The sequence below is a fragment of the Hyla sarda genome, chromosome 3 (genome assembly GCF_029499605.1).
Source record: "Hyla sarda isolate aHylSar1 chromosome 3, aHylSar1.hap1, whole genome shotgun sequence".
Taxonomy (NCBI): Eukaryota; Metazoa; Chordata; class Amphibia; order Anura; family Hylidae; genus Hyla; species Hyla sarda.
Window position 1 is genome coordinate 437,573,976 of NC_079191.1, and position 26,920 is coordinate 437,600,895.

The following is a 26,920-nucleotide window of genomic DNA, read 5'->3' on the forward strand; positions in this document are numbered from 1 at the left end:
TATTAATGAGTCGGAGCCTTCTACCCCGAATAGTAACTTCCAGCATTAGGCACCTTCCCATCAATACCTCTGTCAGCCTATGTACAGTTACATCATTGGTGGTAAACGGGATAGAGACCCCGGCACTTGGTTCCACAGCCAGTGACCAAAAAGACGGACCAGACCGCCATTCACGCTCTGCTTCACGTAACAGTCCTTGAGTATTTAAACGTGTCTCCTGTAAGAAGAAGATGTCAGCATCAGTAGACTTTAGATGGTCATATACGACGTGTCTGGTCCTCCTCACTCTGACACTGTTCACATTACTGGAGAACACTTTAAGGGTAAAGTCGGCCATCATAACAAAGGAAAGCAGAAAAAGCAGAGATGTCACCCCCATCATCACAGATCTGAGTCCGAGCCCTCCTGCTGACCACCTGTTTCCATGTCCGATTCGGACAGACGTTTATCCCGTGGGGGTCTCCTTTTTGTGGGGGGATCACCCTCTTGGTCCTCATTAAATTCATCTACCACTCGCTTCAACTCCCTCTCCATCTCTTCCTCAGCGTCTGACTCTGACAACACACTGTACCTATTTGTGATGGTCATTACACCTGACCCGGGGTCTACTTTCTTTTTGGAGGGCTTTTGGACAGTGGTCCATCCCTCCTCAGGCTTACGGCTGGTTTTGTCTTTTTTCCGTCTCTTCTGCAGATTTATTGATGCTGGGGCAGAAGAAGACATGGCCACAACCTGCTCAGTGACCTCCCTGTTCCCCTCAGTGGCTCCTGGCTGGGACTGGTCGGGCACTGTGTCACCAATATTGTCACCCATATTGTCACCCCTAGTGTCACCTACAGTGTCACCCATATTGTCACCCCTAGTGTTATGCTGAGGCTCGGGCTGTGTCACTGCTGACCCTGACACCAACGTCTCCTCCTCCAGGTCCTCTGCCCCCTCCAGCAGGTCCTCATCAGGGAAGTCCTTACAGATGTTATGCCAGGCGTCAGGACAGTCCCTGTGGGAGTGACCGGTCTTACCACAGAGGTTGCAGCGGATGTTCTGGCAGGTGGCGCTGACATGGCCGATCTCCCCACATAAATTACACTTCACTAGGGTGCAGACACTCGCGATATGACCGGTCTTCCCACACTTGAAGCATTTTCTGGGCTGACCTGCATAGAAGCAAACCCCTTTCTCCCGGCCAATGAAGAAAGAATTGGGCAAATGTTGGGTAATGTTATTAATCTGCCGTAACTTCACCAGGACCTTCCACCCGCCCGTCCATATGCCGTCCTCATCCCTGGTCTTAGTCAGGTCTGACATTAGGTCACAGTGTCTCTTTAACCATACGACTATATCCTGGGGGGGGGACAGACTCGTTCCAGAATATAATGGTGACATTCGCTGTGTCCGGTCTGGAGATGGGGACAAAGCTGAACTTATTCCAGCCATCAGCATCTCTCACCCGGGTGACATGGGCCCAGAAGCGGTCCAGGTCAGACATGAGTTTGAAGCTGACGTCATAGCCCTGCCTGTCAGGAAGGTTTATCACTGCCAGGATGTTAGATGGCAGGAAGCCCATTTGGTGGCACAGAAGTTCACGGACCACAAACCTCCTGTCAGGCAGCTCCTCCTTGGCCCCTCTATGTCTGAACCTGACCACGTTCCTCCTCTTGAAAGCCTGACCCGTATAGTTTACATTGGACATGAATGGTGACCCACGACTCCAGGCATTACCAGAGGAGGCGCCACTACTTCTACCCTCCTGCTGTACTTGGGGGCGCTGTGGTGGCTGCTGACCGCCTGCACTAGGGGGGTCTGATACTTGTGTGACTAAAGGGGGGAAGTGTTGTCCATCAGACTGTACAGCCCCCTCCCCACCATCAACCTCTATACTCTGGGGGTCACAAGCCTCTGAAGGCTGAACTAATGGTGGACCTGACCCCAGAGATGACCCCAGATCCCACACAGACTGTGAAGCACCCCCCTCTGCAGACACATTATCAGTAATATCACATACAGTCATATCAGTGAAGTCACTGGCAGAATGATCCTGCACTACAGAGCCCAGCAAGCCCTGCAGAGCCATGTCCTGTGAACTCTCTGCTGCACTGCTGCCTTCAGGTAAGAGTCCACAGTCCTGCTGCTCTCTACTGCCCCCAGGGGCTTGTGGTGACTGCACTACTGTTACAGAGTTACCTTCATTTATGTGTCCATAGTCCTGCTTCACCGTGCTGACTGCTGGGACTTGTGGTACCTCTGGAGGTGTCTCTGCAGGTCTCTGATGTTGCTGGACGCTTGCTTCTGCTTGTCTGTACAAATCCCCTTTCTCAAAAGGGAAGCTGGCTGGTCTGAGGAGTGGTCTTGCACAGGACTGCTGGATGTCCTCTTGTCTTGTACAGGACTGCTGGGTGTCCCCTGGTGAGGCTGAAGACTTGGGTTCAGCAGTAGATGTAGATGACTTTGTTGCTGGTCTTTCCTTATATCCCTCAAATCGCTGCTGGTTTCTGAAGGTCTCAGCGACTGGTCCCATCCGCTCCAATACGTCCTCCATGTCCTGCACAGTGTCAGCGAGCTGCACAGCGAGGGAGCTCAGCTTCTTATCATGGACGGCCTGGTTATTGGGGTTTGCTGCCTTTAGCTTGTATATACATTCAATTTGTTTCTGCAGCTGTAACTTTGTCTTTTTTAAAGTCTCAAGTCTCTTTACCAGAGCTGGGATCTGCTCGGCCAAACACAGTTCAGGCGCCCGCTGAGTATTGGGGGGCCGCGCTGGTGGGGTACTCACAGGACTCTGCTTCTGAGGTGGGATCTGCTCAGCCAAACACAGTTCAGGCGCCCGCTGAGTATTGGGGGGCCGTGCTGGTGGGGTACTCACAGGACTCTGCTTCTGAGGTGGGATCTGACTCGGTGTTGCTGTGGTCACTGCTGCGGGGTCACAATCTCCAGACTGGGGACTGGGCCCCTGGTTCTTCTCAGTGACCGCACTTGTGGCCCCCTGAAGCCTTCCTGGTGTACTCCCTCTGGTCCCCTCTGGCGTGCTTGTAACTTTTGCGCTGCTCCCGCTCCCGTATCGTGTGCGGTCAGAACGTATCAGGACAGGCTGCTGCAGATTCTCCTGCATGGTCTGCTTCTCCAGGGATGTTCTCCTCTGTCTGACTGCAGGAGGGGTGGATTGTACCTGCAGCCATTACCTTACTTGATGAAGTTTCTTTCCTCACTTCCACAGCTTTCTTTTCATCTGTGCTTCTTACTGCACCAGAACTGACAACATTCTGAACATTTCTCACATCCAGAGAAACTTTAGGATTTTCATCCATGGATTGTGGTGTCTGGGGATTAATTCCCAGAATAGGCCGAGAAGCCTGGGCCTTGCTTGGGGAGCTTCCCCACCCAGGGTGGCCCCTCCCTGGGCTTTCTCCAGACATCAGGAGAGCAACACAGACACAACCTCTCAGCTAGGAGGCAGTATTATAGTAGTTATATTCTTGTATAAAGGAGCAGTATTATAGTAGTTATATTCTTGTATATAGGAGCAGTATTATAGTAGTTATATTCTTGTATATAGGAGCAGTATTATAGTAGTTATATTCTTGTATATAGGAGGCAGTATTATAGTAGTTATATTCTTGTATATAGGAGCAGTATTATAGTAGTTATATTCTTGTATATAGGATCAGTATTATAGTAGTTATATTCCTGTATATAGGAGACAGTATTATAGTAGTTATATTCTTGTATATAGGAGCAGTATTATAGTAGTTATATTCTTGTATATAGGAGCAGTATTATAGTAGTTATATTCTTGTATATAGGAGGCAGTATTATAGTAGATATATTCTTGTATATAGGAGCAATATTATAGTAGTTATATTCTTGTATATAGGAGCAGTATTATAGTAGTTATATTCTTGTATATAGGAGCAGTATTATAGTAGTTATATTCTTGTATATAAGAGCAGTATTATAGTAGTTATATTCTTGTATATAGGAGCAGTGTTATAGTAGTTATATTCTTGTATATAGGAGCATTATTATAGTAGATATATTCTTGTATATAGGAGCAGTATTATAGTAGTTATATTCTTGTATATAAGAGCAGTATTATAGTAGTTATATTCTTGTATATAAGAGCAGTATTATAGTAGTTATAGTCTTGTATATAGGAGCAGTATTATAGTAGATATATTCTTGTATATAGGAGCAATATTATAGTAGTTATATTCTTGTATATAGGAGCAGTATTATAGTAGTTATATTCTTGTATATAGGAGCAGTATTATAGTAGTTATATTCTTGTATATAAGAGCAATATTATAGTAGTTATATTCTTGTACATAGGAGCAGTATTATAGTAGTTATATTCTTGTATATAAGAGCAGTACTATAGTAGTTATATTCTTGTATATAGGGGGCAGTATGATAGTAGTTATATTCTTGTATATAAGAGCAGTACTATAGTAGTTATATTCTTGTATATAGGGGGCAGTATGATAGTAGTTATATTCTTGTATATAAGAGCAGTATTATAGTAGTTATATTCTTGTATATAGGAGCAGTATTATAATAGTAATATTCTTGTATAGAGGAGCAGTATTACAGTAGTCATATTCTTGTATATAGGAAGCAGTATTATATTAGTTATATTCTTGTATATAGGAGCAGTATTATAGTAGTTATATTCTTGTATATAGGAGCAGTATTATAGTAGTTATATTCTTGTATATAGGAGCAGTATTATAGTAGTTATATTCTTGTATATAGGAGCAGTATTATAATAGTAATATTCTTGTATAGAGGAGCAGTATTATAGTAGTTATACTCTTGTATATAGGAGGCAGTAGTATTATAGTAGTTATAGTCTTGTATATAGGGAGCAGTATTATAGTAGTTATATTCTTGTATATAGGAACAGTATTATAGTAGTTATATTCTTGTATATAGAAGCAGTATTATAGTAGATATATTCATGTATATACGAGCAGTACTATAGTAGTTATATTCTTGTATATAGGGGGCAGTATGATAGTAGTTATATTTTTGTACATAGGTATTATAGTTATAATCTTGTCTCCTTTAAACAACTCTTATGAAGCACTCTGTGTGTTCCGGACTTGGCCTGTGTTCACATTGCTCCAGGAGGCATTTGTAATGTATTAGGAGTCTGTTTATAAAGAACGTCAGTCGTCCCCACGCAGGGTTATTGGCCCCAGCTGTAGGGCCGAGCGCAGCCAAGTTGTCAGGGAGCCACAGGCCACAAGGCTGGTATGACTTATGCAGATAAGACGCTTTTCCATTGTGTTTCCCTTGCGTCATTGTAACATCAGCCGTTCTCACATTTTACAAAGTATTTTACATATACGGCTCGAGCTCACCCCCATCAGCTCTGAGCTCTGCAGTAAGATTCTTAGTTACTGGACTGAATTATAGAATACATTTTTATTATGTTTGTCATATTCTTTGTTAAACCAGGGAAAGCTGAGTGGCAACCAATATAGTTCCAAATGGGGATGTCATCCTTCTTTCTGAGAGTATTGAATTTTTTTTTTTTTCATTTTATTAGATTAGTCCAGTGGTATCCAGCCTGTGGCTCTCCAGCTGTTGCAGAACTACAATACTCATCATGCACTTACAGCTAAAGGCCCTTAGGGCAGGATGAAAATTGTCGTTTTGCAACATTGTAGTTTTACGTAGTTTTGTGCGGGTTTGGTGTGAATTGTAGTTTTGTAAAAGTTCTAAAAAAAAAAGTATGTTTTCAGATCAACTGGCGGCAGAAAGTCATACAGATATGTAAATTATTTCTATATAAAAAATGTTAATCCTTCCAGTACTTATTAGCTGCTGTATGCTCCAGAGGAAGTTGTGTAGGTCTTTCCAGTCTGACCACAGTGCTCTCTGCTGCTACATCTGTCCGTGTCAGGAATTGTCAGGAGCAAATCCCCATAGCAAACTTCTCCTGCTTCAGACAGTTCCTGATACGGACAGAGGTGTCAGCAGAGAGCACTGTGTACAGACTGGAAAGAACTACACAACTTCCTCTGGAGCTGATAAGTACTGGAAGGATTAGGATTTTTATATAGCAGTAACTTTCTGCCACCAGTTGATTTGAAAAAATGTTTTCCTCCGGAGTACCACTTAAAGGGGTACTCAGCCCCTAGACATCTTATCCCCTATTCGCCGCTGGGGACCCCCGCAATCTTGCATCACCCACTTGTCATCAGCTGCACGGAGTGAAGATCGCTCTGTGCCTGATCACTCACCATACAGGGGCCGGAGTATCGTGACATCATGGCTCTGCCCCTTGTGATTTTACACCCGCCCCCTCAATGCAAGTCTATGGGAGGGGGCGTGCCTGTCACGCCCCCTCCCATAGACTTGCATTGAGGGGGCGGGGCGTGATGTCACAAGGGGGTGGGATTGTGACATCACTATACTCCAGCCCCTGTTTAGCGATCTTCACTCCGTGCAGCTGATGTCTGGGGTGCTGCAGGAGAGATTTTGGGGGTCCCCAGCAGCGGGACCCCCGTGATCAGACATCTTATCCCCTATCCTTTGGATAGGGGATAAGATGTCTAGGGGCGGAGTACCACTTTAAAAATTATGATAGATTGTAGTTGTGCGACAGTTTTTTATGGCATGATGGGGGTTGTAGTTTTGCAACATATTTGAAATTCTTATATTATGCAACTTCGTAGTCTTGCAACTGATTTGCCATGGCATGGTGAGAGTTGTAGTCCTCCAGTTCCCCTATGCTAAGGATAGGTCTTCAATAAAAAAAATATATCCTTGAAAAACACCATTTAATTCCACCTAATAAAAAAATTGCTTCTTTGTACAACCTTTGTATTTTTGTGTTTTTTTTTTCTTTTCTTTAGCGAGGACGATCTTTAACCCCGCTCCGGCCATTGCTGATCTGGACCCGGCCTTCTACACTCACTCTGATATCTTCTGCTGCAATGAGAGCGAGGTGAGGACATGACGCTCTGTGTGATTTCTCGGCCTCCTGTTATGTTTCCTCACTCTGGGTCACTCTCATTTAAAACTAATTTTTGCTATTGCACTCCTTATGGTAAATAAAAAATCTTTCTAATTCTTATAGGTTTTATTTGTGTTTAAAAAAGCTGCCACTAGGTGTCTCCCTACTTGTCCAGAGCACATTTCCCCCTATCTCTTGCACAGAATGTGGACACCTGCTAACCTGGCAGAAGTCCAAAATCAGGAAATGCAGTCTGGAGTGCTGAGGGGGGTGGTGTGTGCTGCTTTAGCCAATCATAGCTCATCTCACACTGAACTGCTCTGGGCTGTGAGTAGCAGAGTGAGGGAGGAAGTTCTCCCCTGTATGGCTTCAGATGATGTCACGCCTGCTGGGGAACGCCCCTTCCCAGTTTGTGAATCTGACTGAGACTGAGCAGAAAATACAGAGCAATATCAAGGTAGAAAACTAAAAAATAATAAAAATAAAGGCCGTGGGTGGTTTATCATGATGGGGGCAGTGACCTGGGAGGATTATAACATTTAACAAGATCATGACAGGTACTCTTTAAGGCAGTGTTTCTCAATCAGGGTGCATCCAGCTGTTGCAAAACTACAACTCTCAGCATGCTAAGCAGCAGGTATCATGGTCTAGGCCAGGGGTCCTCAAACTTTTTAAACGGGGGGCCAGTTCACGTTCCCTCAGACCGTTGGAGGGCCGGACTATAGATAAAAAAACATGAACAACTTCCTATGCATACTTATATATCTTATTAGTGGACTACCACTTTAAGTACACAGCACAGTTCCCCACACATTTGGTTGGCAGTTTAGATCCCCCCACATTAAGTTGTAGTTCCCACACATTAGGGTTGGCAGTACAGTTCCCCCACATTAGGTGCAGTACAGTTCCCCCACATTAGGTGCTGTACAATTCCCCCACATTAGTTGCAGTACAATTCCCCCACATTAGTTGCACTACAATTCCCCCACATTAGGTGCAGTATAGTTCCCCCACATTAGGTGCAGTATAGTTCCCCCACATTAGGTGCGGTATGTTCCCCCACATTAATTGCAGTACAGTTCAACCACATTAGGTGTTGTACAATTCCCCCACATTAGGTGCAGTACAATTCCCCCACATTAGGTGCAGTACAGTTCCCCCACATTAGGTGCAGTACAGTTCCCCCACATTAGGTGCTGTACAATTCCCCCACATTAGGTGCAGTACAATTCCCCCACATTAGGTGCAGTATAGTTCCCCCACATTAGGTGCAGTATAGTTCCCCCACATTAGGTGCGGTATGTTCCCCCAATTAGGTGCGGTATGTTCCCCCACATTAGTTGCAGTACAGTTCAACCACATTAGGTGATGTACAATTCCCCCACATTAGGTGCAGTACAATTCCCCCACATTAGGTGCAGTACAATTCCCCCACATTAGGTGCAGTATAGTTCCCCCACATTAGGTGCAGTATAGTTCCCCCACATTAGGTGCAGTATAGTTTCCCCACATTAGGTGCAGTATAGTTTCCCCACATTAGGTGCAGTATGTTCCCCCACATTAGGTGTAGGTGCAGTATAGTTCCCCCAGATTATGGGCAGTATGTTCCCCCACATTAGGTGCAATATAGTTCCCCCACATTAGGTGCAGTATAGTTCCCCCACATTTTGTGCAGTATATTTCCCCCACATTAGGTGCAGTATGTTCCCCCACATTAGGTGCAGTATGTTCCCCCACATTAGGTGCAGTATGTTCCCCCACATTAGGTGCAGTATAGCTCCCCACATTAGGTGCAGTATAGTCCCCCACATTAGGTGCAGTATAGTTCCCCCACATTAGGTGCAGTATGTTCCCCCACATTAGGTGCAATATAGTTCCCCCACATTAGGTGCAATATAGTTCCCCCACATTAGGTGCAATATAGTTCCCCCACATTAGGTGCAGTATAGTTCCCCCACATTAGGTGCAGTATATTTCCCCCACATTAGGTGCAGTATAGTTCCCCCACATTAGGTGCAGTATAGTTCCCCCACATTAGGTGCAGTATGTTCCCCCACATTAGGTGCAGTATGTTCCCCCACATTAGGTGCAGCATGTTCCCCCACATTAGGTGCAGTATAGCTCCCCACATTAGGTGCAGTGTAGTTCCCCCTACATTAGGTGCAGTATAGTTCCCCCACATTAGGTGCAGTATAGTTCCCCCACATTAGGTGCAGTATATTTCCCCCACATTAGGTGCAGTATAGTTCCCCCACATTAGGTGCAGTATAGTTCCCCCACATTAGGTGCAGTATGTTCCCCCACATTAGGTGCAGTATGTTCCCCCACATTAGGTGCAGCATGTTCCCCCACATTAGGTGCAGTATAGCTCCCCACATAAGGTGCAGTGTAGTTCCCCCTACATTAGGTGCAGTATAGTTCCCCCACATTAGGTGCAGTATAGTTCCCCCTACATTAGGTGCAGTATGTTCCCCCACAGACATACAGCCTCCAGCCATACAGTGTATTGCTGGAGGCTGTATGCCTGTGTTCTGCCCCAGTTCAGGCCTCCGATCACCGCTCCTCCGGTCTGGACATAGCAGTAAATCCCGGGACTGAAGGAGCGGTGGTCGGAGCACCGAAGCTGACGTGCCGCTGGTAACACTTACCTAGCTGGCCAGAGCACGTCCTCATGCTGCTACGCTCCTCCGCGCTCCGTTGCTATGGGCGCACGCACGGGAAGTCAGTGACGTCCCTGCATGCGCCACCTTCCCGGCGGCCCCAGCGTTTTTAAAGTAAATGCGGGGCCTCCGAGAGCGCATCCCTGTGTCCCGAAAACATCTTTCAGGACACAGGGATGTCCCACGCAGCGGCGGGCCAGATAAATGTCCTCGGCAGGCCGCAGTTGTGGCCCGCGGGCCGTAGTTTGAGGACCCCTTGTCTAGGCAGTGGATGGGAGACCAACAGCAACGCTCAGAGCAGTGTTTCCCAACCAGGGTGCCTCCAGCTGTTAAACAACAACAATTCCCAGCATGGCCAGCCATGCTGGGAGTTGTAGTTGGGCAACAGCTGGAGACACCCTGATTGGGAAACACTGTAAGGAAATAACATAGGGATGCATGAGGCCTTTACTGTACCATAGCCTGCTCCATTGGATGCTGTATATTGGCACTATTCACCCCCAATGTAGTGTGATAGGAAGGACACAGAGATCCCACAGATCCTTTATTGATCTATGCTTTTTTGGCACACAAGACCCGGGCCATAATCCTGCACCAGACCCACCTAACCTTACCACCGATCTGCTCCTCCCGCTGACTCTGTCCCTTTATAATTTTCCAGGCAGAGATACTGACAGGCCTGCCGGTGAGGAGCCCCTCTGATGCAGGAGCTGCCGGGTCGGCGCTGTTGGCCAAAGGTTGTCATCTGGTCCTGGTGACGTTAGGAGGAGAAGGATGTGTAATCGTATCCAAGGAAGAGCCAGGACACAGGCACATCGCAACACATAAAGTAACAGCAGTGGACACCACGGTACAGTATCATTCTAAAATATTGTTAGAATCTATGGAATCAGTAAACTTCATTCTCTTGAATATAATTCAGGTCATAAAACGGACTGGAAGCAATCATGAGGCAGTACTGTCTGTGCATTTACAGGAAGGCAGTACCTGTACCTGCATCATTTAAAGGGAGAGACAGGGAGACAGTACTATCTGTATCTACATCATTTACAGGAAAAAACAGGGAGGCAGTACTATCTGTACCTACATCATTTACATGGAGAGACAGGGAGGCAGTACTATCCGTAACAACATCATATACAGGGAGCGACAGGGAGACAGTACTATCTGTACCTGCATCATTTACAAGGAGAAACAGGGAGACAGTACTATCTGTATCTACATCATTTACAGGAAAAAACAGGGAGACAGTACTATCTGTATCTACATCATTTACAGGAAAAAACAGGGAGGCAGTGCTATCCGTACCTAAATCATTTACAGGGAGAGACAGGGAGACAGTACTATCTGTACCTACATAATTTACAGGGAGAGACAGGGAGGCAGTACTATCCGTACCTAAATCATTTACAGGGAGAGACAGGGAGGCAGTACTATCCGTACATAAATCATTTACAGGGAGAGACGGAGACAGTACTATCTGTACCTACATAATTTACAGGGAGAGACAGGGTGGCAGTACTATCTGTACCTAAATCATTTACAGGGAGAGACAGGGAGGCAGTACTATCCGTACCTAAATCATTTTCAGGGAGAGACAGGGAGGCAGTACTATCCGTACATAAATCATTTACAGGGAGAGACAGGGAGACAGTACTATCTGTACCTACATCATTTACAGGGAGAGACAGGGTGGCAGTACTATCTGTACCTAAATCATTTACAGAGAGAGACGGAGGCAGTACTGTCTGTGCATCTCCTTTTCAAATCCATAACTTTTTATTTTTTCACCTACAGACCCCTATGAGGGCTTGTTTTTTGCGTGAACAATTGTACTTTGTAATGACATTTTAAAATGTACGATGAAATAAATAAATATTATTTGCAGGCGCAAATTTATAACAAAACTGCAATTTTGCAACTTTTTGGAGGTTTGGTTTTTACGCAGTGCACTTTATGGTAAAAATTATACATTATCTTCTGTAGGTTAATGCGATTAATACAATACCCAATTTATATAATTTTTCTATTATTATGCAATTTTGAAAAAAATTCTAACTTTTTCTTTTCAAATTTTGGACCCCTATAACTTTATTTTTCCGTATACAGGGATGTGTGAGGGCTTATTTTTCTGCACCGTGATCTGTTTGTTTTTATTGGTACCATTTTTGTTTTGATGGAACTTTTTAATCACTTTTTATACTTATTCTTGTCCAAAATATGATGTGATAAAAAATCTGTATTTTTGATGTTTGGTATTTTTTTAAGTTTTTTATTTTATTTTTTCGCCATTGATCACAGCATCTAAAGGGTTAAATGCCGGAACAGTAGCGGGGTCGCAGCTGCTTGGCATAAGCAGTGAGTGCGAGGCTACTGATAGTAGCCGACACTCGCTGCTCTGCACTCGCTTCAAAGCCGTTTAAGGGCTCAGGGTGTCTGGGCTTGCTGGGAGCTGTAGTTTTGCAACAGCTGGAGACACTCTTTGGAAAACACTTATTTATAGGGGGAGACAGATAGACAGTACTATCTGTACCTATATCATTTACAGCTGTGGTTTTCCAAACAGTGTGTCTCCAGCTGTTGCAAAACTACAACTCCCAGCAAGTCCAGACAGCCTTCAGCTGTCTGGGCTTGTTGGGAGTTGTACATTTGCAACAGCTGGAGACACACTGTTTGGAAATCACTGATTTATTGGGAGAGGCAGGTAGACTGTTTGGAAAACCACAGCTGTAAATGATATAGGCACAGATAGTACTGTCTACCTTCCTCTCCCAATAAATCAGTGTTTTCCAAACAGTGTGTCTCCAGCTCTTGCAAGACTACAACTCCCAGCAAGCCCAGACAGCTAAAGGCTGTCTGGGCTTGCTGGGAGTTGTAGTTTTGCAACAGCTGGAGACACACTGTTAGGAAAATACTGATTTCCAGGGAGAGACAGGGAGGCAGTACTATCTGTACATCATTTACAAGGAGCAATAGAGAAATTGCTTCATTGACAGGGTGGCAGTACTATCAGTACCTACATCATTTACAGGAAGAGACAGGGTGGCAGTACTAACTGTAAAAACATCATATACAGGGAGCGACACGGAGACAGTACTATCAGTATCTACATCATTTACAGGAAGAGACAAGGAGGCAGTACTATCTGTATCTACATAATTTACAGGAAGAGACAGGAAGACAGTACTATCAGTACCTACATAATTTACAGGAAGAGACAGGGTGGCAGTACTATCTGTACCAACATCATATACAGGGAGAGACAGGGAGACAGTACTATCAGTACTTACATCATTGACAGGGAGACAGTACTATCAGTACTTACATCATTTACAGGAAGAGACAGGGAGACAGTACTATCAGTACCTACATCATTTACATGAAGGGACAGGGAGACAGTACTATCGGTACCTACATCATTTATAGGAAGAGACAGGTAGACAGTACTATCAGTACTTATATCATTGACAGGGAGAGACAGGGTGGCAGTACTATCTGTATCTATATCATTTACAGCTGTGGTTTTCCAAACAGTGCGTCTCCAGCTGTTGCAAAACTACTTTGGCTGTCCGGGAATGCTAGGAGTTTTGCAACAGCTGGTGACACACTGTTAGGAATACACAGATTTCCAGGGAGAGACAGGGAAGCAGTACTGTCTGTACATCATTTACAAGGAGCAATAGGGAAACAGAGAAGGGCATAAATACTGGGGTCCAGGCCAGCGTTGCGCTCCCATAACATCACAAATCCTCTAAAATTGTCAATGAAAGGTTAACAGAGCGGTGTGATGGTGGAGTGTGCGGCGCTTTCTGAAGTCTCTGACTCAGTACTCGACACTCACCAAGTTAATAGATGCGGTGACGTCGGCTCCTAATCTGCAATTACTATGAGACCCCCCCCCCCCCCCTCGTGGGAAGATTTACTATATATAACTCACAACGATATTTTTAGTTGCCGCGTTGATCCGTTTCCTGAATATAGCAAATCCCGCAGGTCACACGAGGCGCTTGACTGCTCCGTAACATCCGCAGCGGACGCATTAACCACTTAAAATTCCGTCATTCTGCACTATGTTAATTGACTTGGGGGGGGGGGGGGGGGTGTTATCATTTGCATCTTAATTTGCATAATATTTCTTTTCATCTGCAAAGTTTTTCTGGGGAAATTTATCGATGTTGTTATGCAATTTTTGTTGTTTTTGATACATCAGCCGCACAATCTTATCATAACAGAATAGTGATACATCCACCGCACAATCTTATCATAAGAGGATAGTGATACATCCACCGCACAATCTTATCATAAGAGGATAGTGATACATCCACCGCACAATCTCATCATAAGAGGATAGTGATACATCCACCGCACAATCTTATCATAAGATAATAGTGATACATCCACCGCACAATCTTATCATAAGAGAATAGTGATACATCCACCGCACAATCTTATCATAAGATAATAGTGATACATCCACCGCACAATCTTATCATAAGAGAATAGTGATACATCCACCGCACAATCTTATCATAAGAGGATAGTGATACATCCACCGCACAATCTTATCATAAGACAATAGTGATACATCCACCGCACAATCTCATCATAAGAGGATAGTGATACATCCACCGCACAATCTTATCATAAGAGAATAGTGATACATCCACCTCTCAATCTTATCATAAGACAATAGTGATACATCCACCGCACAATCTTATCATAAGAGGATAGTGATACATCCACCGCACAATCTCATCATAAGAGGATAGTGATACATCCACCGCACAATCTTATCATAAGACAATAGTGATACATCCACCGCACAATCTTATCATAAGAGAATAGTGATACATCCACCGCACAATCTCATCATAAGAGGATAGTGATACATCCACCGCACAATCTTATCATAAGACGATAGTGATACATCCACCGCACAATCTCATCATAAGACAATAGTGATACATCCACCGCACAATCTTATCATAAGACAATAGTGATACATCCACCGCACAATCTCATCATAAGAGGATAGTGATACATCCACCGCACAATCTTATCATAAGACGATAGTGATACATCCACCGCACAATCTCATCATAAGACAATAGTGATACATCCACCGCACAATCTTATCATAAGAGAATAGTGATACATCCACCGCACAATCTCATCATAAGATAATAGTGATACATCCACCGCACAATCTCATCATAAGACGATAGTGATACATCCACCGCACAATCTCATCATAAGAGAATAGTGATACATCCCCCGCACAATCTTATCATAAGAGAATAGTGATACATCCACCGCACAATCTTATCATAAGAGAATAGTGATACATCCACCGCACAATCTCATCATAAGATAATAGTGATACATCACCTCTCAATCTTATCATAAGACAATAGTGATACATCCACCGCACAATCTCATCATAAGAGAATAGTGATACATCCACCGCACAATCTCATCATAAGACAATAGTGATACATCCACCACACAATCTTATCATAAGAGGATAGTGATACATCCACCGCACAATCTTATCATAAGACAATAGTGATACATCCACCGCACAATCTTATCATAAGATAATAGTGATACATCCACCGCACAATCTTATCATAAGATAATAGTGATACATCCACCGCACAATCTTATCATAAGAGGATAGTGATACATCCACCGCACAATCTTATCATAAGATAATAGTGATACATCCACCGCACAATCTCATCATAAGAGAATAGTGATACATCCACCGCACAATCTCATCATAAGACGATAGTGATACATCCGCCGCACAATCTTATCATAAGAGGATAGTGATACATCCACCGCACAATCTCATCATAAGACAATAGTGATACATCCACCGCACAATCTTATCATAAGAGAATAGTGATACATCCACCTCTCAATCTTATCATAAGAGAATAGTGATACATCCACCTCTCAATCTCATCATAAGACAATAGTGATACATCCACCGCACAATCTTATAAGAGAATAGTGATACATCCACCGCACAATCTCATCATAAGACAATAGTGATACATCACCGCACAATCTTATCATAAGAGAATAGTGATACATCCACCACACAATCTCATCATAAGATAATAGTGATACATCCACCGCACAATCTTATCATAAGAGAATAGTGATACATCCACCGCACAATCTTATCATAAGACAATAGTGATACATCCACCGCACAATCTCATCATAAGAGGATAGTGATACATCCACCACACAATCTCATCATAAGATAATAGTGATACATCCACCGCACAATCTTATCATAAGAGGATAGTGATACATCCACCACACAATCTCATCATAAGATAATAGTGATACATCCACCGCACAATCTTATCATAAGAGAATAGTGATACATCCACCGCACAATCTTATCATAAGACAATAGTGATACATCCACCGCACAATCTCATCATAAGAGGATAGTGATACATCCACCGCACAATCTTATCATAAGAGAATAGTGATACATCCACTGCACAATCTTATCATAAGATAATAGTGATACATCCACCGCACAATCTTATCATAAGAGGATAGTGATACATCCACCGCACAATCTCATCATAAGAGGATAGTGATACATCCACCGCACAATCTTATCATAAGACGATAGTGATACATCCACCGCACAATCTCATCATAAGACAATAGGGATACATCCACCGCACAATCTTATCATAAGACAATAGTGATACATCCACCGCACAATCTCATCATAAGAGGATAGTGATACATCCACCGCACAATCTTATCATAAGACGATAGTGATACATCCACCGCACAATCTCATCATAAGACAATAGTGATACATCCACCGCACAATCTTATCATAAGAGAATAGTGATACATCCACCGCACAATCTCATCATAAGACAATAGTGATACATCCACCGCACAATCTTATCATAAGAGGATAGTGATACATCCACCGCACAATCTCATCATAAGACAATAGTGATACATCCACCGCACAATCTCATCATAAGACAATAGTGATACATCCACCGCACAATCTCATCATAAGAGAATAGTGATACATCCACCGCACAATCTCATCATAAGACAATAGTGATACATCCACCGCACAATCTTATCATAAGAGGATAGTGATACATCCACCGCACAATCTCATCATAAGACAATAGTGATACATCCACCGCACAATCTCATCATAAGAGAATAGTGATACATCCACCGCACAATCTCATCATAAGAGAATAGTGATACATCCCCCGCACAATCTTATCATAAGACAATAGTGATACATCCACCGCACAATCTCATCATAAGAGAATAGTGATACATCCACCGCACAATCTCATCATAAGAGAATAGTGATACATCCCCCGCACAATCTTATCATAAGACAATAGTGATACATCCACCGCACAATCTCATCATAAGACAATAGTGATACATCACCGCACAATCTTATCATAAGAGAATAGTGATACATCCACCCCACAATCTCATCATAAGACAATAGTGATACATCCACCGCACAATCTTATCATAAGAGGATAGTGATACATCCACCGCACAATCTTATCATAAGACAATAGTGATACATCCACCGCACAATCTTATCATAAGATAATAGTGACACATCCACCGCACAATCTTATCATAAGATAATAGTGATACATCCACCGCACAATCTCATCATAAGACAATAGTGATACATCCACCGCACAATCTCATCATAAGACGATAGTGATACATCCACCGCACAATCTCATCATAAGAGAATAGTGATACATCCACCGCACAATCTCATCATAAGAGAATAGTGATACATCCCCCGCACAATCTTATCATAAGAGAATAGTGATACATCCACCGCACAATCTCATCATAAGATAATAGTGATACATCACCTCTCAATCTTATCATAAGAGAATAGTGATACATCCACCGCACAATCTTATCATAAGAGGATAGTGATACATCCACCGCACAATCTTATCATAAGACAATAGTGATACATCCACCGCACAATCTTATCATAAGATAATAGTGATACATCCACCGCACAATCTTATCATAAGAGAATAGTGATACATCCACCGCACAATCTTATCATAAGGGAATAGTGATACGTCCACCGCACAATCTTATCTTAAGAGAATAGTGATACATCCACCGCACAATCTTATCTTAAGAGAATAGTGATACATCCACCGCACAATCTCATCATAAGACAATAGTGATACATCCACCGCACAATCTTATCATAAGACAATAGTGATACATCCACCGCACAATCTTATCTTAAGAGAATAGTGATACATCCACCACACAATCTCATCATAAGACAATAGTGATACATCCACCGCACAATCTCATCATAAGATAATAGTGATACATCCACCGCACAATCTTATCATAAGATAATAGTGATACATCCACCGCACAATCTCATCATAAGATAATAGTGATACATCCACCGCACAATCTCATCATAAGATAATAGTGATACATCCACCGCACAATCTTATCATAAGACAATAGTGATACATCCACAGCACAATCTCATCATAAGAGAATAGTGATACATCCACCGCACAATCTCATCATAAGACAATAGTGATACATCCACCGCACAATCTTATCATAAGATAATAGTGATACATCCACCGCACAATCTTATCATAAGATAATAGTGACACATCCACCGCACAATCTCATCATAAGACAATAGTGATACATCCACCGCACAATCTTATCATAAGAGGATAGTGATACATCCACCGCACAATCTTATCATAAGACAATAGTGATACATCCACCGCACAATCTCATCATAAGACAATAGTGATACATCCACCGCACAATCTTATCATAAGAGGATAGTGATACATCCACCGCACAATCTTATCATAAGAGGATAGTGATACATCCACCGCACAATCTTATCATAAGACAATAGTGATACATCACCGCACAATCTTATCATAAGAGAATAGTGATACATCCACCGCACAATCTTATCATAAGACAATAGTGATACATCACCGCACAATCTTATCATAAGATAATAGTGATACATCCACCGCACAATCTTATCATAAGAGAATAGTGATACATCCACCGCACAATCTTATCATAAGACAATAGTGATACATCACCGCACAATCTTATCATAAGAGAATAGTGATACATCCACCGCACAATCTTATCATAAGACAATAGTGATACATCACCGCACAATCTTATCATAAGATAATAGTGATACATCCACCGCACAATCTCATCATAAGAGAATAGTGATACATCCACCGCACAATCTCATCATAAGACAATAGTGATACATCCACCGCACAATCTCATCATAAGACAATAGTGATACATCCACCACACAATCTCATCCTAAGACAATAGTGATACATCCACCGCACAATCTTATTATAAGATACTAGTGATACATCCACCGCACAATCTCATCATAAGACAATAGTGATACATCCACCGCACAATCTTATCATAAGATAATAGTGATACATCCACCGCACAATCTTATCATAAGAGAATAGTGATACATCCACCGCACAATCTCATCATAAGACAATAGTGATACATCCACCGCACAATCTTATCATAAGATAATAGTGATACATCCACCGCACAATCTCATCATAAGATAATAGTGACACATCCACCGCACAATCTCATCATAAGACAATAGTGATACATCCACCGCACAATCTCATCATAAGAGGATAGTGATACATCCACCGCACAATCTTATCATAAGAGGATAGTGATACATCCACCGCACAATCTCATCATAAGAGAATAGTGATACATCCACCGCACAATCTTATCATAAGAGGATAGTGATACATCCACCGCACAATCTTATCATAAGAGAATAGTGATACATCCACCGCACAATCTTATCATAAGACAATAGTGATACATCCACCGCACAATCTTATCATAAGAGAATAGTGATACATCCACCGCACAATCTTATCATAAGAGAATAGTGATACATCCACCGCACAATCTTATCATAAGACAATAGTGATACATCACCGCACAATCTTATCATAAGATAATAGTGATACATCCACCGCACAATCTCATCATAAGAGAATAGTGATACATCCACCGCACAATCTCATCATAAGAGAATAGTGATACATCCACTGCACAATCTCATCATAAGACAATAGTGATACATCCACCACACAATCTCATCCTAAGACAATAGTGAGACATCCACCGCACAATCTTATCATAAGAGGATAGTGATACATCCACCGCACAATCTTATCATAAGAGAATAGTGATACATCCACCGCACAATCTTATCATAAGAGAATAGTAATACATCCACCGCACAATCTTATCATAAGAGGATAGTGATACATCCACCGCACAATCTTATCATAAGAGGATAGTGATACATCCACCGCACAATCTCATCATAAGAGAATAGTGATACATCCACCGCACAATCTTATCATAAGAGGATAGTGATACATCCACCGCACAATCTTATCATAAGACAATAGTGATACATCCACCGCACAATCTTATCATAAGAGGATAGTGATACATCCACCGCACAATCTTATCATAAGAGAATAGTGATACATCCACCGCACAATCTTATCATAAGACAATAGTGATACATCCACCGCACAATCTCATCATAAGACAATAGTGATACATCCACCGCACAATCTTATCATAAGAGAATAGTGATACATCCACCGCACAATCTTATCATAAGAGAATAGTGATACATCCACCGCACAATCTTATCATAAGAGAATAGTGATACATCCACCGCACAATCTTATCATAAGAGAATAGTGATACATCCACCGCACAATCTCATCATAAGACGATAGTGATACATCACCGCACAATCTTATCATAAGATAATAGTGATACATCCACCGCACAATCTCATCATAAGAGAATAGTGATACATCCACCGCACAATCTCATCATAAGAGAATAGTGATACATCCACCGCACAATCTCATCATAAGACAATAGTGATACATCCACCGCACAATCTCATCATAAGACAATAGTGATACATCCACCACACAATCTCATCCTAAGACAATAGTGATACATCCACCGCACAATCTTATCATAAGAGGATAGTGATACATCCACCGCACAATCTTATCATAAGAGAATAGTGATACATCCACCGCACAATCTTATCATAAGAGGATAGTGATACATCCACCGCACAATCTTATCATAAGAAAATAGTGATACATCCACCGCACAATCTTATCATAAGACAATAGTGATACATCCACCGCACAATCTTATCATAAGAGAATAGTGATACATCCACCGCACAATCTTATCATAAGAGAATAGTGATACATCCACCGCACAATCTTATCATAAGACAATAGTGATACATCACCGCACAATCTTATCATAAGATAATAGTGATACATCCACCGCACAATCTCATCATAAGAGAATAGTGATACATCCACCGCACAATCTTATCATAAGACAATAGTGATACATCCACCGCACAATCTCATCATAAGACAATAGTGATACATCCACCGCACAATCTCATCATAAGACAATAGTGATACATCCACCGCACAATCTTATCATAAGATAATAGTGATACATCCACCGCACAATCTCATCATAAGAGAATAGTGATACATCCACCGCACAATCTTATCATAAGATAATAGTGATACATCCACCGCACAATCTTATCATAAGAGAATAGTGATACATCCACCACACAATCTCATCCTAAGACAATAGTGATACATCCACCGCACAATCTTATCATAAGATAATAGTGATACATCCACCGCACAATCTTATCATAAGAGAATAGTGATACATCCACCGCACAATCTTATCATAAGATAATAGTGATACATCCACCGCACAATCTCATCATAAGAGAATAGTGATACATCCACCGCACAATCTTATCATAAGATAATAGTGATACATCCACCGCACAATCTTATCATAAGAGAATAGTGATACATCCACCACACAATCTCATCCTAAGACAATAGTGATACATCCACCGCACAATCTTATCATAAGATAATAGTGATACATCCACCGCACAATCTTATCATAAGAGAATAGTGATACATCCACCACACAATCTCATCCTAAGACAATAGTGATACATCCACCGCACAATCTTATCATAAGAGAATAGTGATACATCCACCGCACAATCTTATCATAAGATAATAGTGATACATCCACCGCACAATGTCATCATAAGATAATAGTGATACATCCACCGCACAATCTCATCATAAGAGAATAGTGATACATCCACCGCACAATCTTATCATAAGATAATAGTGATACATCCACCGCACAATCTTATCATAAGATAATAGTGATACATCCACCGCACAATCTTATCATAAGATAATAGTGATACATCCACCGCACAATCTCATCATAAGAGGATAGTGATACATCCACCGCACAATCTCATCATAAGACAATAGTGATACATCCACCGCACAATCTTATCATAAGAGAATAGTGATACATCCACCGCACAATCTCATCATAAGACAATAGTGATACATCCACCGCACAATCTCATCATAAGACAATAGTGATACATCCACCGCACAATCTTATCATAAGAGAATAGTGATACATCCACCGCACAATCTTATCATAAGATAATAGTGATACATCCACCGCACAATCTTATCATAAGATAATAGTGATACATCCACCGCACAATCTCATCATAAGACGATAGTGATACATCCACCGCACAATCTCATCATAAGAGAATAGTGATACATCCACCGCACAATCTCATCATAAGAGAATAGTGATACATCCACCGCACAATCTCATCATAAGAGAATAGTGATACATCCACCGCACAATCTTATCATAAGAGAATATTGATACATCCACCGCACAATCTTATCATAAGACAATAGTGATACATCACCGCACAATCTTATCATAAGATAATAGTGATACATCCACCGCACAATCTCATCATAAGAGGATAGTGATACATCCACCACACAATCTCATCATAAGACAATAGTGATACATCCACCGCACAATCTCATCATAAGACAATAGTGATACATCCACCGCACAATCTTATCATAAGAGAATATTGATACATCCACCGCACAATCTTATCATAAGACAATAGTGATACATCACCGCACAATCTTATCATAAGATAATAGTGATACATCCACCGCACAATCTCATCATAAGAGGATAGTGATACATCCACCACACAATCTCATCATAAGACAATAGTGATACATCCACCGCACAATCTTATCATAAGGGAACTGGAGAAAGTTTTGTGGGTTTCTTATAGTGAATGGTTGGGTCACTATTACAGAAGAGAGGAGAGAAGTTGTAGTTTCAGGACTGAGCACTTCTGCTTTCCCCGTTTCAGTGTTGCGGTCGGACTTTGCTGTGTACCGGGCCCCAAAATGCTGACTAATGCCTCATTTCTGCAGATCAGCAAGAACCAGACTTGTGGTTTAGCCCGATTTATAACATCGCTGAGAGAAGATTGTGCAACCAACATAAAGGAGCTTCTGTGTAATACAGAGAGAAGACACTGACATATAAACTCCTCCGAACCCCACATCATAAACTATGAGCCCCTTATATTATTACTACAGTAATGACTCATCCCAACTGTTTACTCCTGGTGTGTTATAATACTCACATCCCTCTCCATATGGCGGTATTATAATAGTTTAATTGTCACAATTTAGTATTATAATAGTTACATATTCCTGTACTAATATGGCAGTATTATAGTAGTTATGTTATTTATATAGGAGCAGTATTATAGTAGTTATATTCCTGTATATAGGAGCAGTATTATAGTAGGTATATTCTTGTATATAGGAGCAGTATTATAGTAGTTATATTCTTGTATATAGGAGCAGTATTATAGTAGTTATATTCTTGTATATAGGAGAAGTATTATAGTAGTTATATTCTTGTATAGAGGAGCAGTATTATAGTAGTTATATTATTTATATAGAGGCAGTATTATAGTAGTTATATTCTTGTACATAGAAGCAGTATTATAGTAGTTATATTCTTGTATAGAGGAGCAGTATTATAGTAGTTATATTATTTATATAGAGGCAGTATTATAGTAGTTATATTCTTGTACATAGAAGCAGTATTATAGTAGTTATATTCCTGTATATAGGAGGCAGTATTATAGTAGTTATATTCTTGTATATAGGGGCAGTATTATAGTAGTTATATTCTTGTATATAGGAGCAGTATTATAGTAGTTATATTCTTGTATATAGGAGCGGTATTATAGTAGTTATATTCTTGTATATAGGAGAAGTATTATAGTAGTTATATTCTTGTATATAGGAGCAGTATTATAGTAGTTATATTCTTGTATATAGGAGCGGTATTATAGTAGTTATATTCTTGTATATAGGAGAGTATTATAGTAGTTATATTCTTGTATATAGGAGCAGTATTATAGTAGTTATATTCTTGTATATAGGAGCAGTATTATAGTAGTTATATTCTTGTATATAGGAGCAGTATTATAGTAGCTATATTCTTGTATATAGGAGCAGTATTATAGTAGTTATATTCTTGTATATACGAGCAGTATTACAGTAGTTATATTCTTGTATATAGGGGCAGTATAATAGTAGTTATATTCTTGTATATAGGAGCAGTATTATAGTAGTTATATTCTTGTATATAGGAGCAGTATTATAGTAGCTATATTCTTGTATATAGGAGCAGTATTATAGTAGTTATATTCTTGTATATACGAGCAGTATTACAGTAGTTATATTCTTGTATATAGGGGCAGTATTATAGTAGTTATATTCTTGTATATAGGAGCAGTATTATAGTAGTTATATTCTTGTATATAGGAGCAGTATTATAGTAGTTATATTCTTGTATATAGGAGCAGTATTATAGTAGTTATATTATTGTAAAAAGGAAGTGATATATTAGTACATAGTAGTTTTAAAAGACTGCGATTTGGTTGGGAGCAGAATTGTTGTTTCCCGGTGTCACTTTCCTTCCTGCACTTTTCTTTCATTGAACACAGAAGAAATTACCTTCCAGTAAATCTGTTCTCTATCCAGAGGGTTATGGAATATGGAGATGTAATAAGACTCATTATATAAATTCCCTGGACCCTGTCAGACATGATAGCGCACCCCCCCCCCCCCATGATGGTTATTAGTAGTGACTTTGGGGGGGACGTGTTAACCTGCCGTGGAGTTATAATTGGGATATATCCACAGGACGCACTTACAGGGTGAATTGTACAAAAAAAAAATGAATCTTATTAAGGAAGCAGATTTGGGTTCCTGACTGTGCAGTATAGCGCTGCGTCTCTCCAGGAGAGGTGGTTGTCCCAGGACCACCCAGAAATAATTGCAGCCTCATCCTCACCCGGCAGCCCCTCATTGCTGTAGATCCGCTCGCTCCCCGCACTTCATGCTTCCTGATGAAAAGCCTCATTAAAATCCAGTATGAGGCCCCACAGGAGGACGCGGCCTGTGGTCACAGCAACAAGGGCCACACAGCCGAGCGTCTGCGCAAGGGGTTAACTCCAGAGTGCATTAATGGTGACCGCTCATATCAGGGCTTCTAATGTATGGTCACCCACATGTCAGGAGATGTCTAGCTCTTAAAGGGGTTATCCAGGAAAAAAACTTTTTTTATATATCAACTGGCTCCAGAAAGTTTAACAGATTTGTAAATGACTTCTATTAAAAAATCTTAATCCTTTCAGTACTTATGAGCTTCTGAAGTTATGGTTGTTCTTTTCTGTGTAAGTGATCTCTGATGACACGTGTCTTGGGAACCGCCCAGTTTAGAAGCAAATCCCCATAGCAAACCTCTTCTAAACTGGGCATTTCCTAAGACACGTGTCATCAGAGAGCACTTACACAGACAGAAAAGAACAACCTTAACTTCAGAAGCTCATAAGTACTGAAAGGATTAAGATTTTTCACAAATGTGTTTAACTTTCTGGAACCAGTTTATATTTAAAAAAAAGTTTTTTTCCTGGAATACCCCTTTAAAGAAGCTGTTCAGATATCAACAGAAATGGAGGCTTTCCTTTGAAAACAGCGCCACACCTGTTCGCAGGTTGTATGTGATATTACAACTCAATTTGATTTTACTTAAAGGGGTACTCCGCTGCTCAGCGTTTGGAACAAACGGTTCCAAACGCTGGAGCCGGCGCTGGGAGCTCGTGACATCATAGCCCCGCCCCCTCATGACATCACACCCTGCCCCCTCAATGTAAGTCTATGGAAGGGGGCGTGATGGCTGTCAGGCCCCCTCCCATAGACTTGCATTGAGGAGGCGGGGTGTGATGTCATGAGGGGAGCGGGGCCATGACGTCACGAGCTCCCTGCGCCTGCTACAGCGTTCGGAACAGTTTGTTCCAAACACTGAGCAGCAGAGTACCCCGTACTCCGGTGAAAACCTTTTATCTTTTAAATCAACTGGTGGCAGAAAGTTAAACATATTTGTAAATTACTTCTATTAAAAAATCTTAATCCTTCCAGTACTTATTAGCTGCTGAATGCTACAGAGGAAATTCCTTTCTTTTTGGAACACTGATGACATCACGAACACAGTGCTCTCTGCTGACATCTCTGTCCATTTTTAGCAACCATGCATAGCAGATGTATGCTAAGGGCAGCATGGTGGCTCAGTGGTTAGCAGCAGTGCTGGGGCCTTGGGTTCAAAGCCCACTAAGGACAACAATAAATAAAGCGTTATTATTATTATAATAATGTCAGCAGAGAGAACTGTGCTCGTGATGTCATCAGAGAGCATTCCAAAAAGAAAAGAATTTCCTCTGTAGTATTCAGCAGCTAATAAGTACAGGAAGGATTAAGATTTTTTAATAGAAGTAATTTACAAATATGTTTAACTTTCTGCCACCAGTTGATTTAAAAGGAAACCGGAGTACCCCTTTAAATAAAGCTGGAGTGCAATACCAGACACAACCTGTAGACAGGTATAGCGCTGTTTTTGGTTTGCTAAACCTGGACCGCCCTTTAACTTACAGCTTTATAGACTTTTCTTTGGAATATTGCAGTGGTTAACTCCTTTGTGACTACATGGTCTGTCATTTTTTTCCACCTAATTTTTATTAGTTATTTTAAAGGGGTACTCTGGGGGAAAACTTACTTTTTTGGCCCCAGATGATTTAAAAAACATTAACAGATTTGTAAATTAC

At 41.4% G+C, this 26,920-nt stretch overlaps 1 protein-coding gene across 8 annotated transcripts in view; it reads left to right on the forward strand.

The window, feature by feature from the left end:
* Positions 1 to 26,920, forward strand: part of RBKS (ribokinase) — a 107,905-nt gene that overhangs the window by 59,336 nt on the left and 21,649 nt on the right. For 6 of the 8 annotated variants that reach the window (XR_008891744.1, XM_056568591.1, XM_056568592.1 and 3 more), the window contains 2 exons: positions 6,858 to 6,949; positions 10,280 to 10,468. Coding sequence is in view for 7 of the 8 variants with exons in the window: in XM_056568591.1 (XP_056424566.1) it covers positions 6,858 to 6,949; positions 10,280 to 10,468 (281 nt within the window). In the remaining variant the exon portion in view is untranslated. Of the gene's footprint in view, positions 1 to 6,857; positions 6,950 to 10,279; positions 10,469 to 23,104; positions 23,520 to 26,920 lie in introns of those variants that run through there. The other 2 variants (XM_056568589.1, XM_056568590.1) reach the window with 2 other exon arrangements.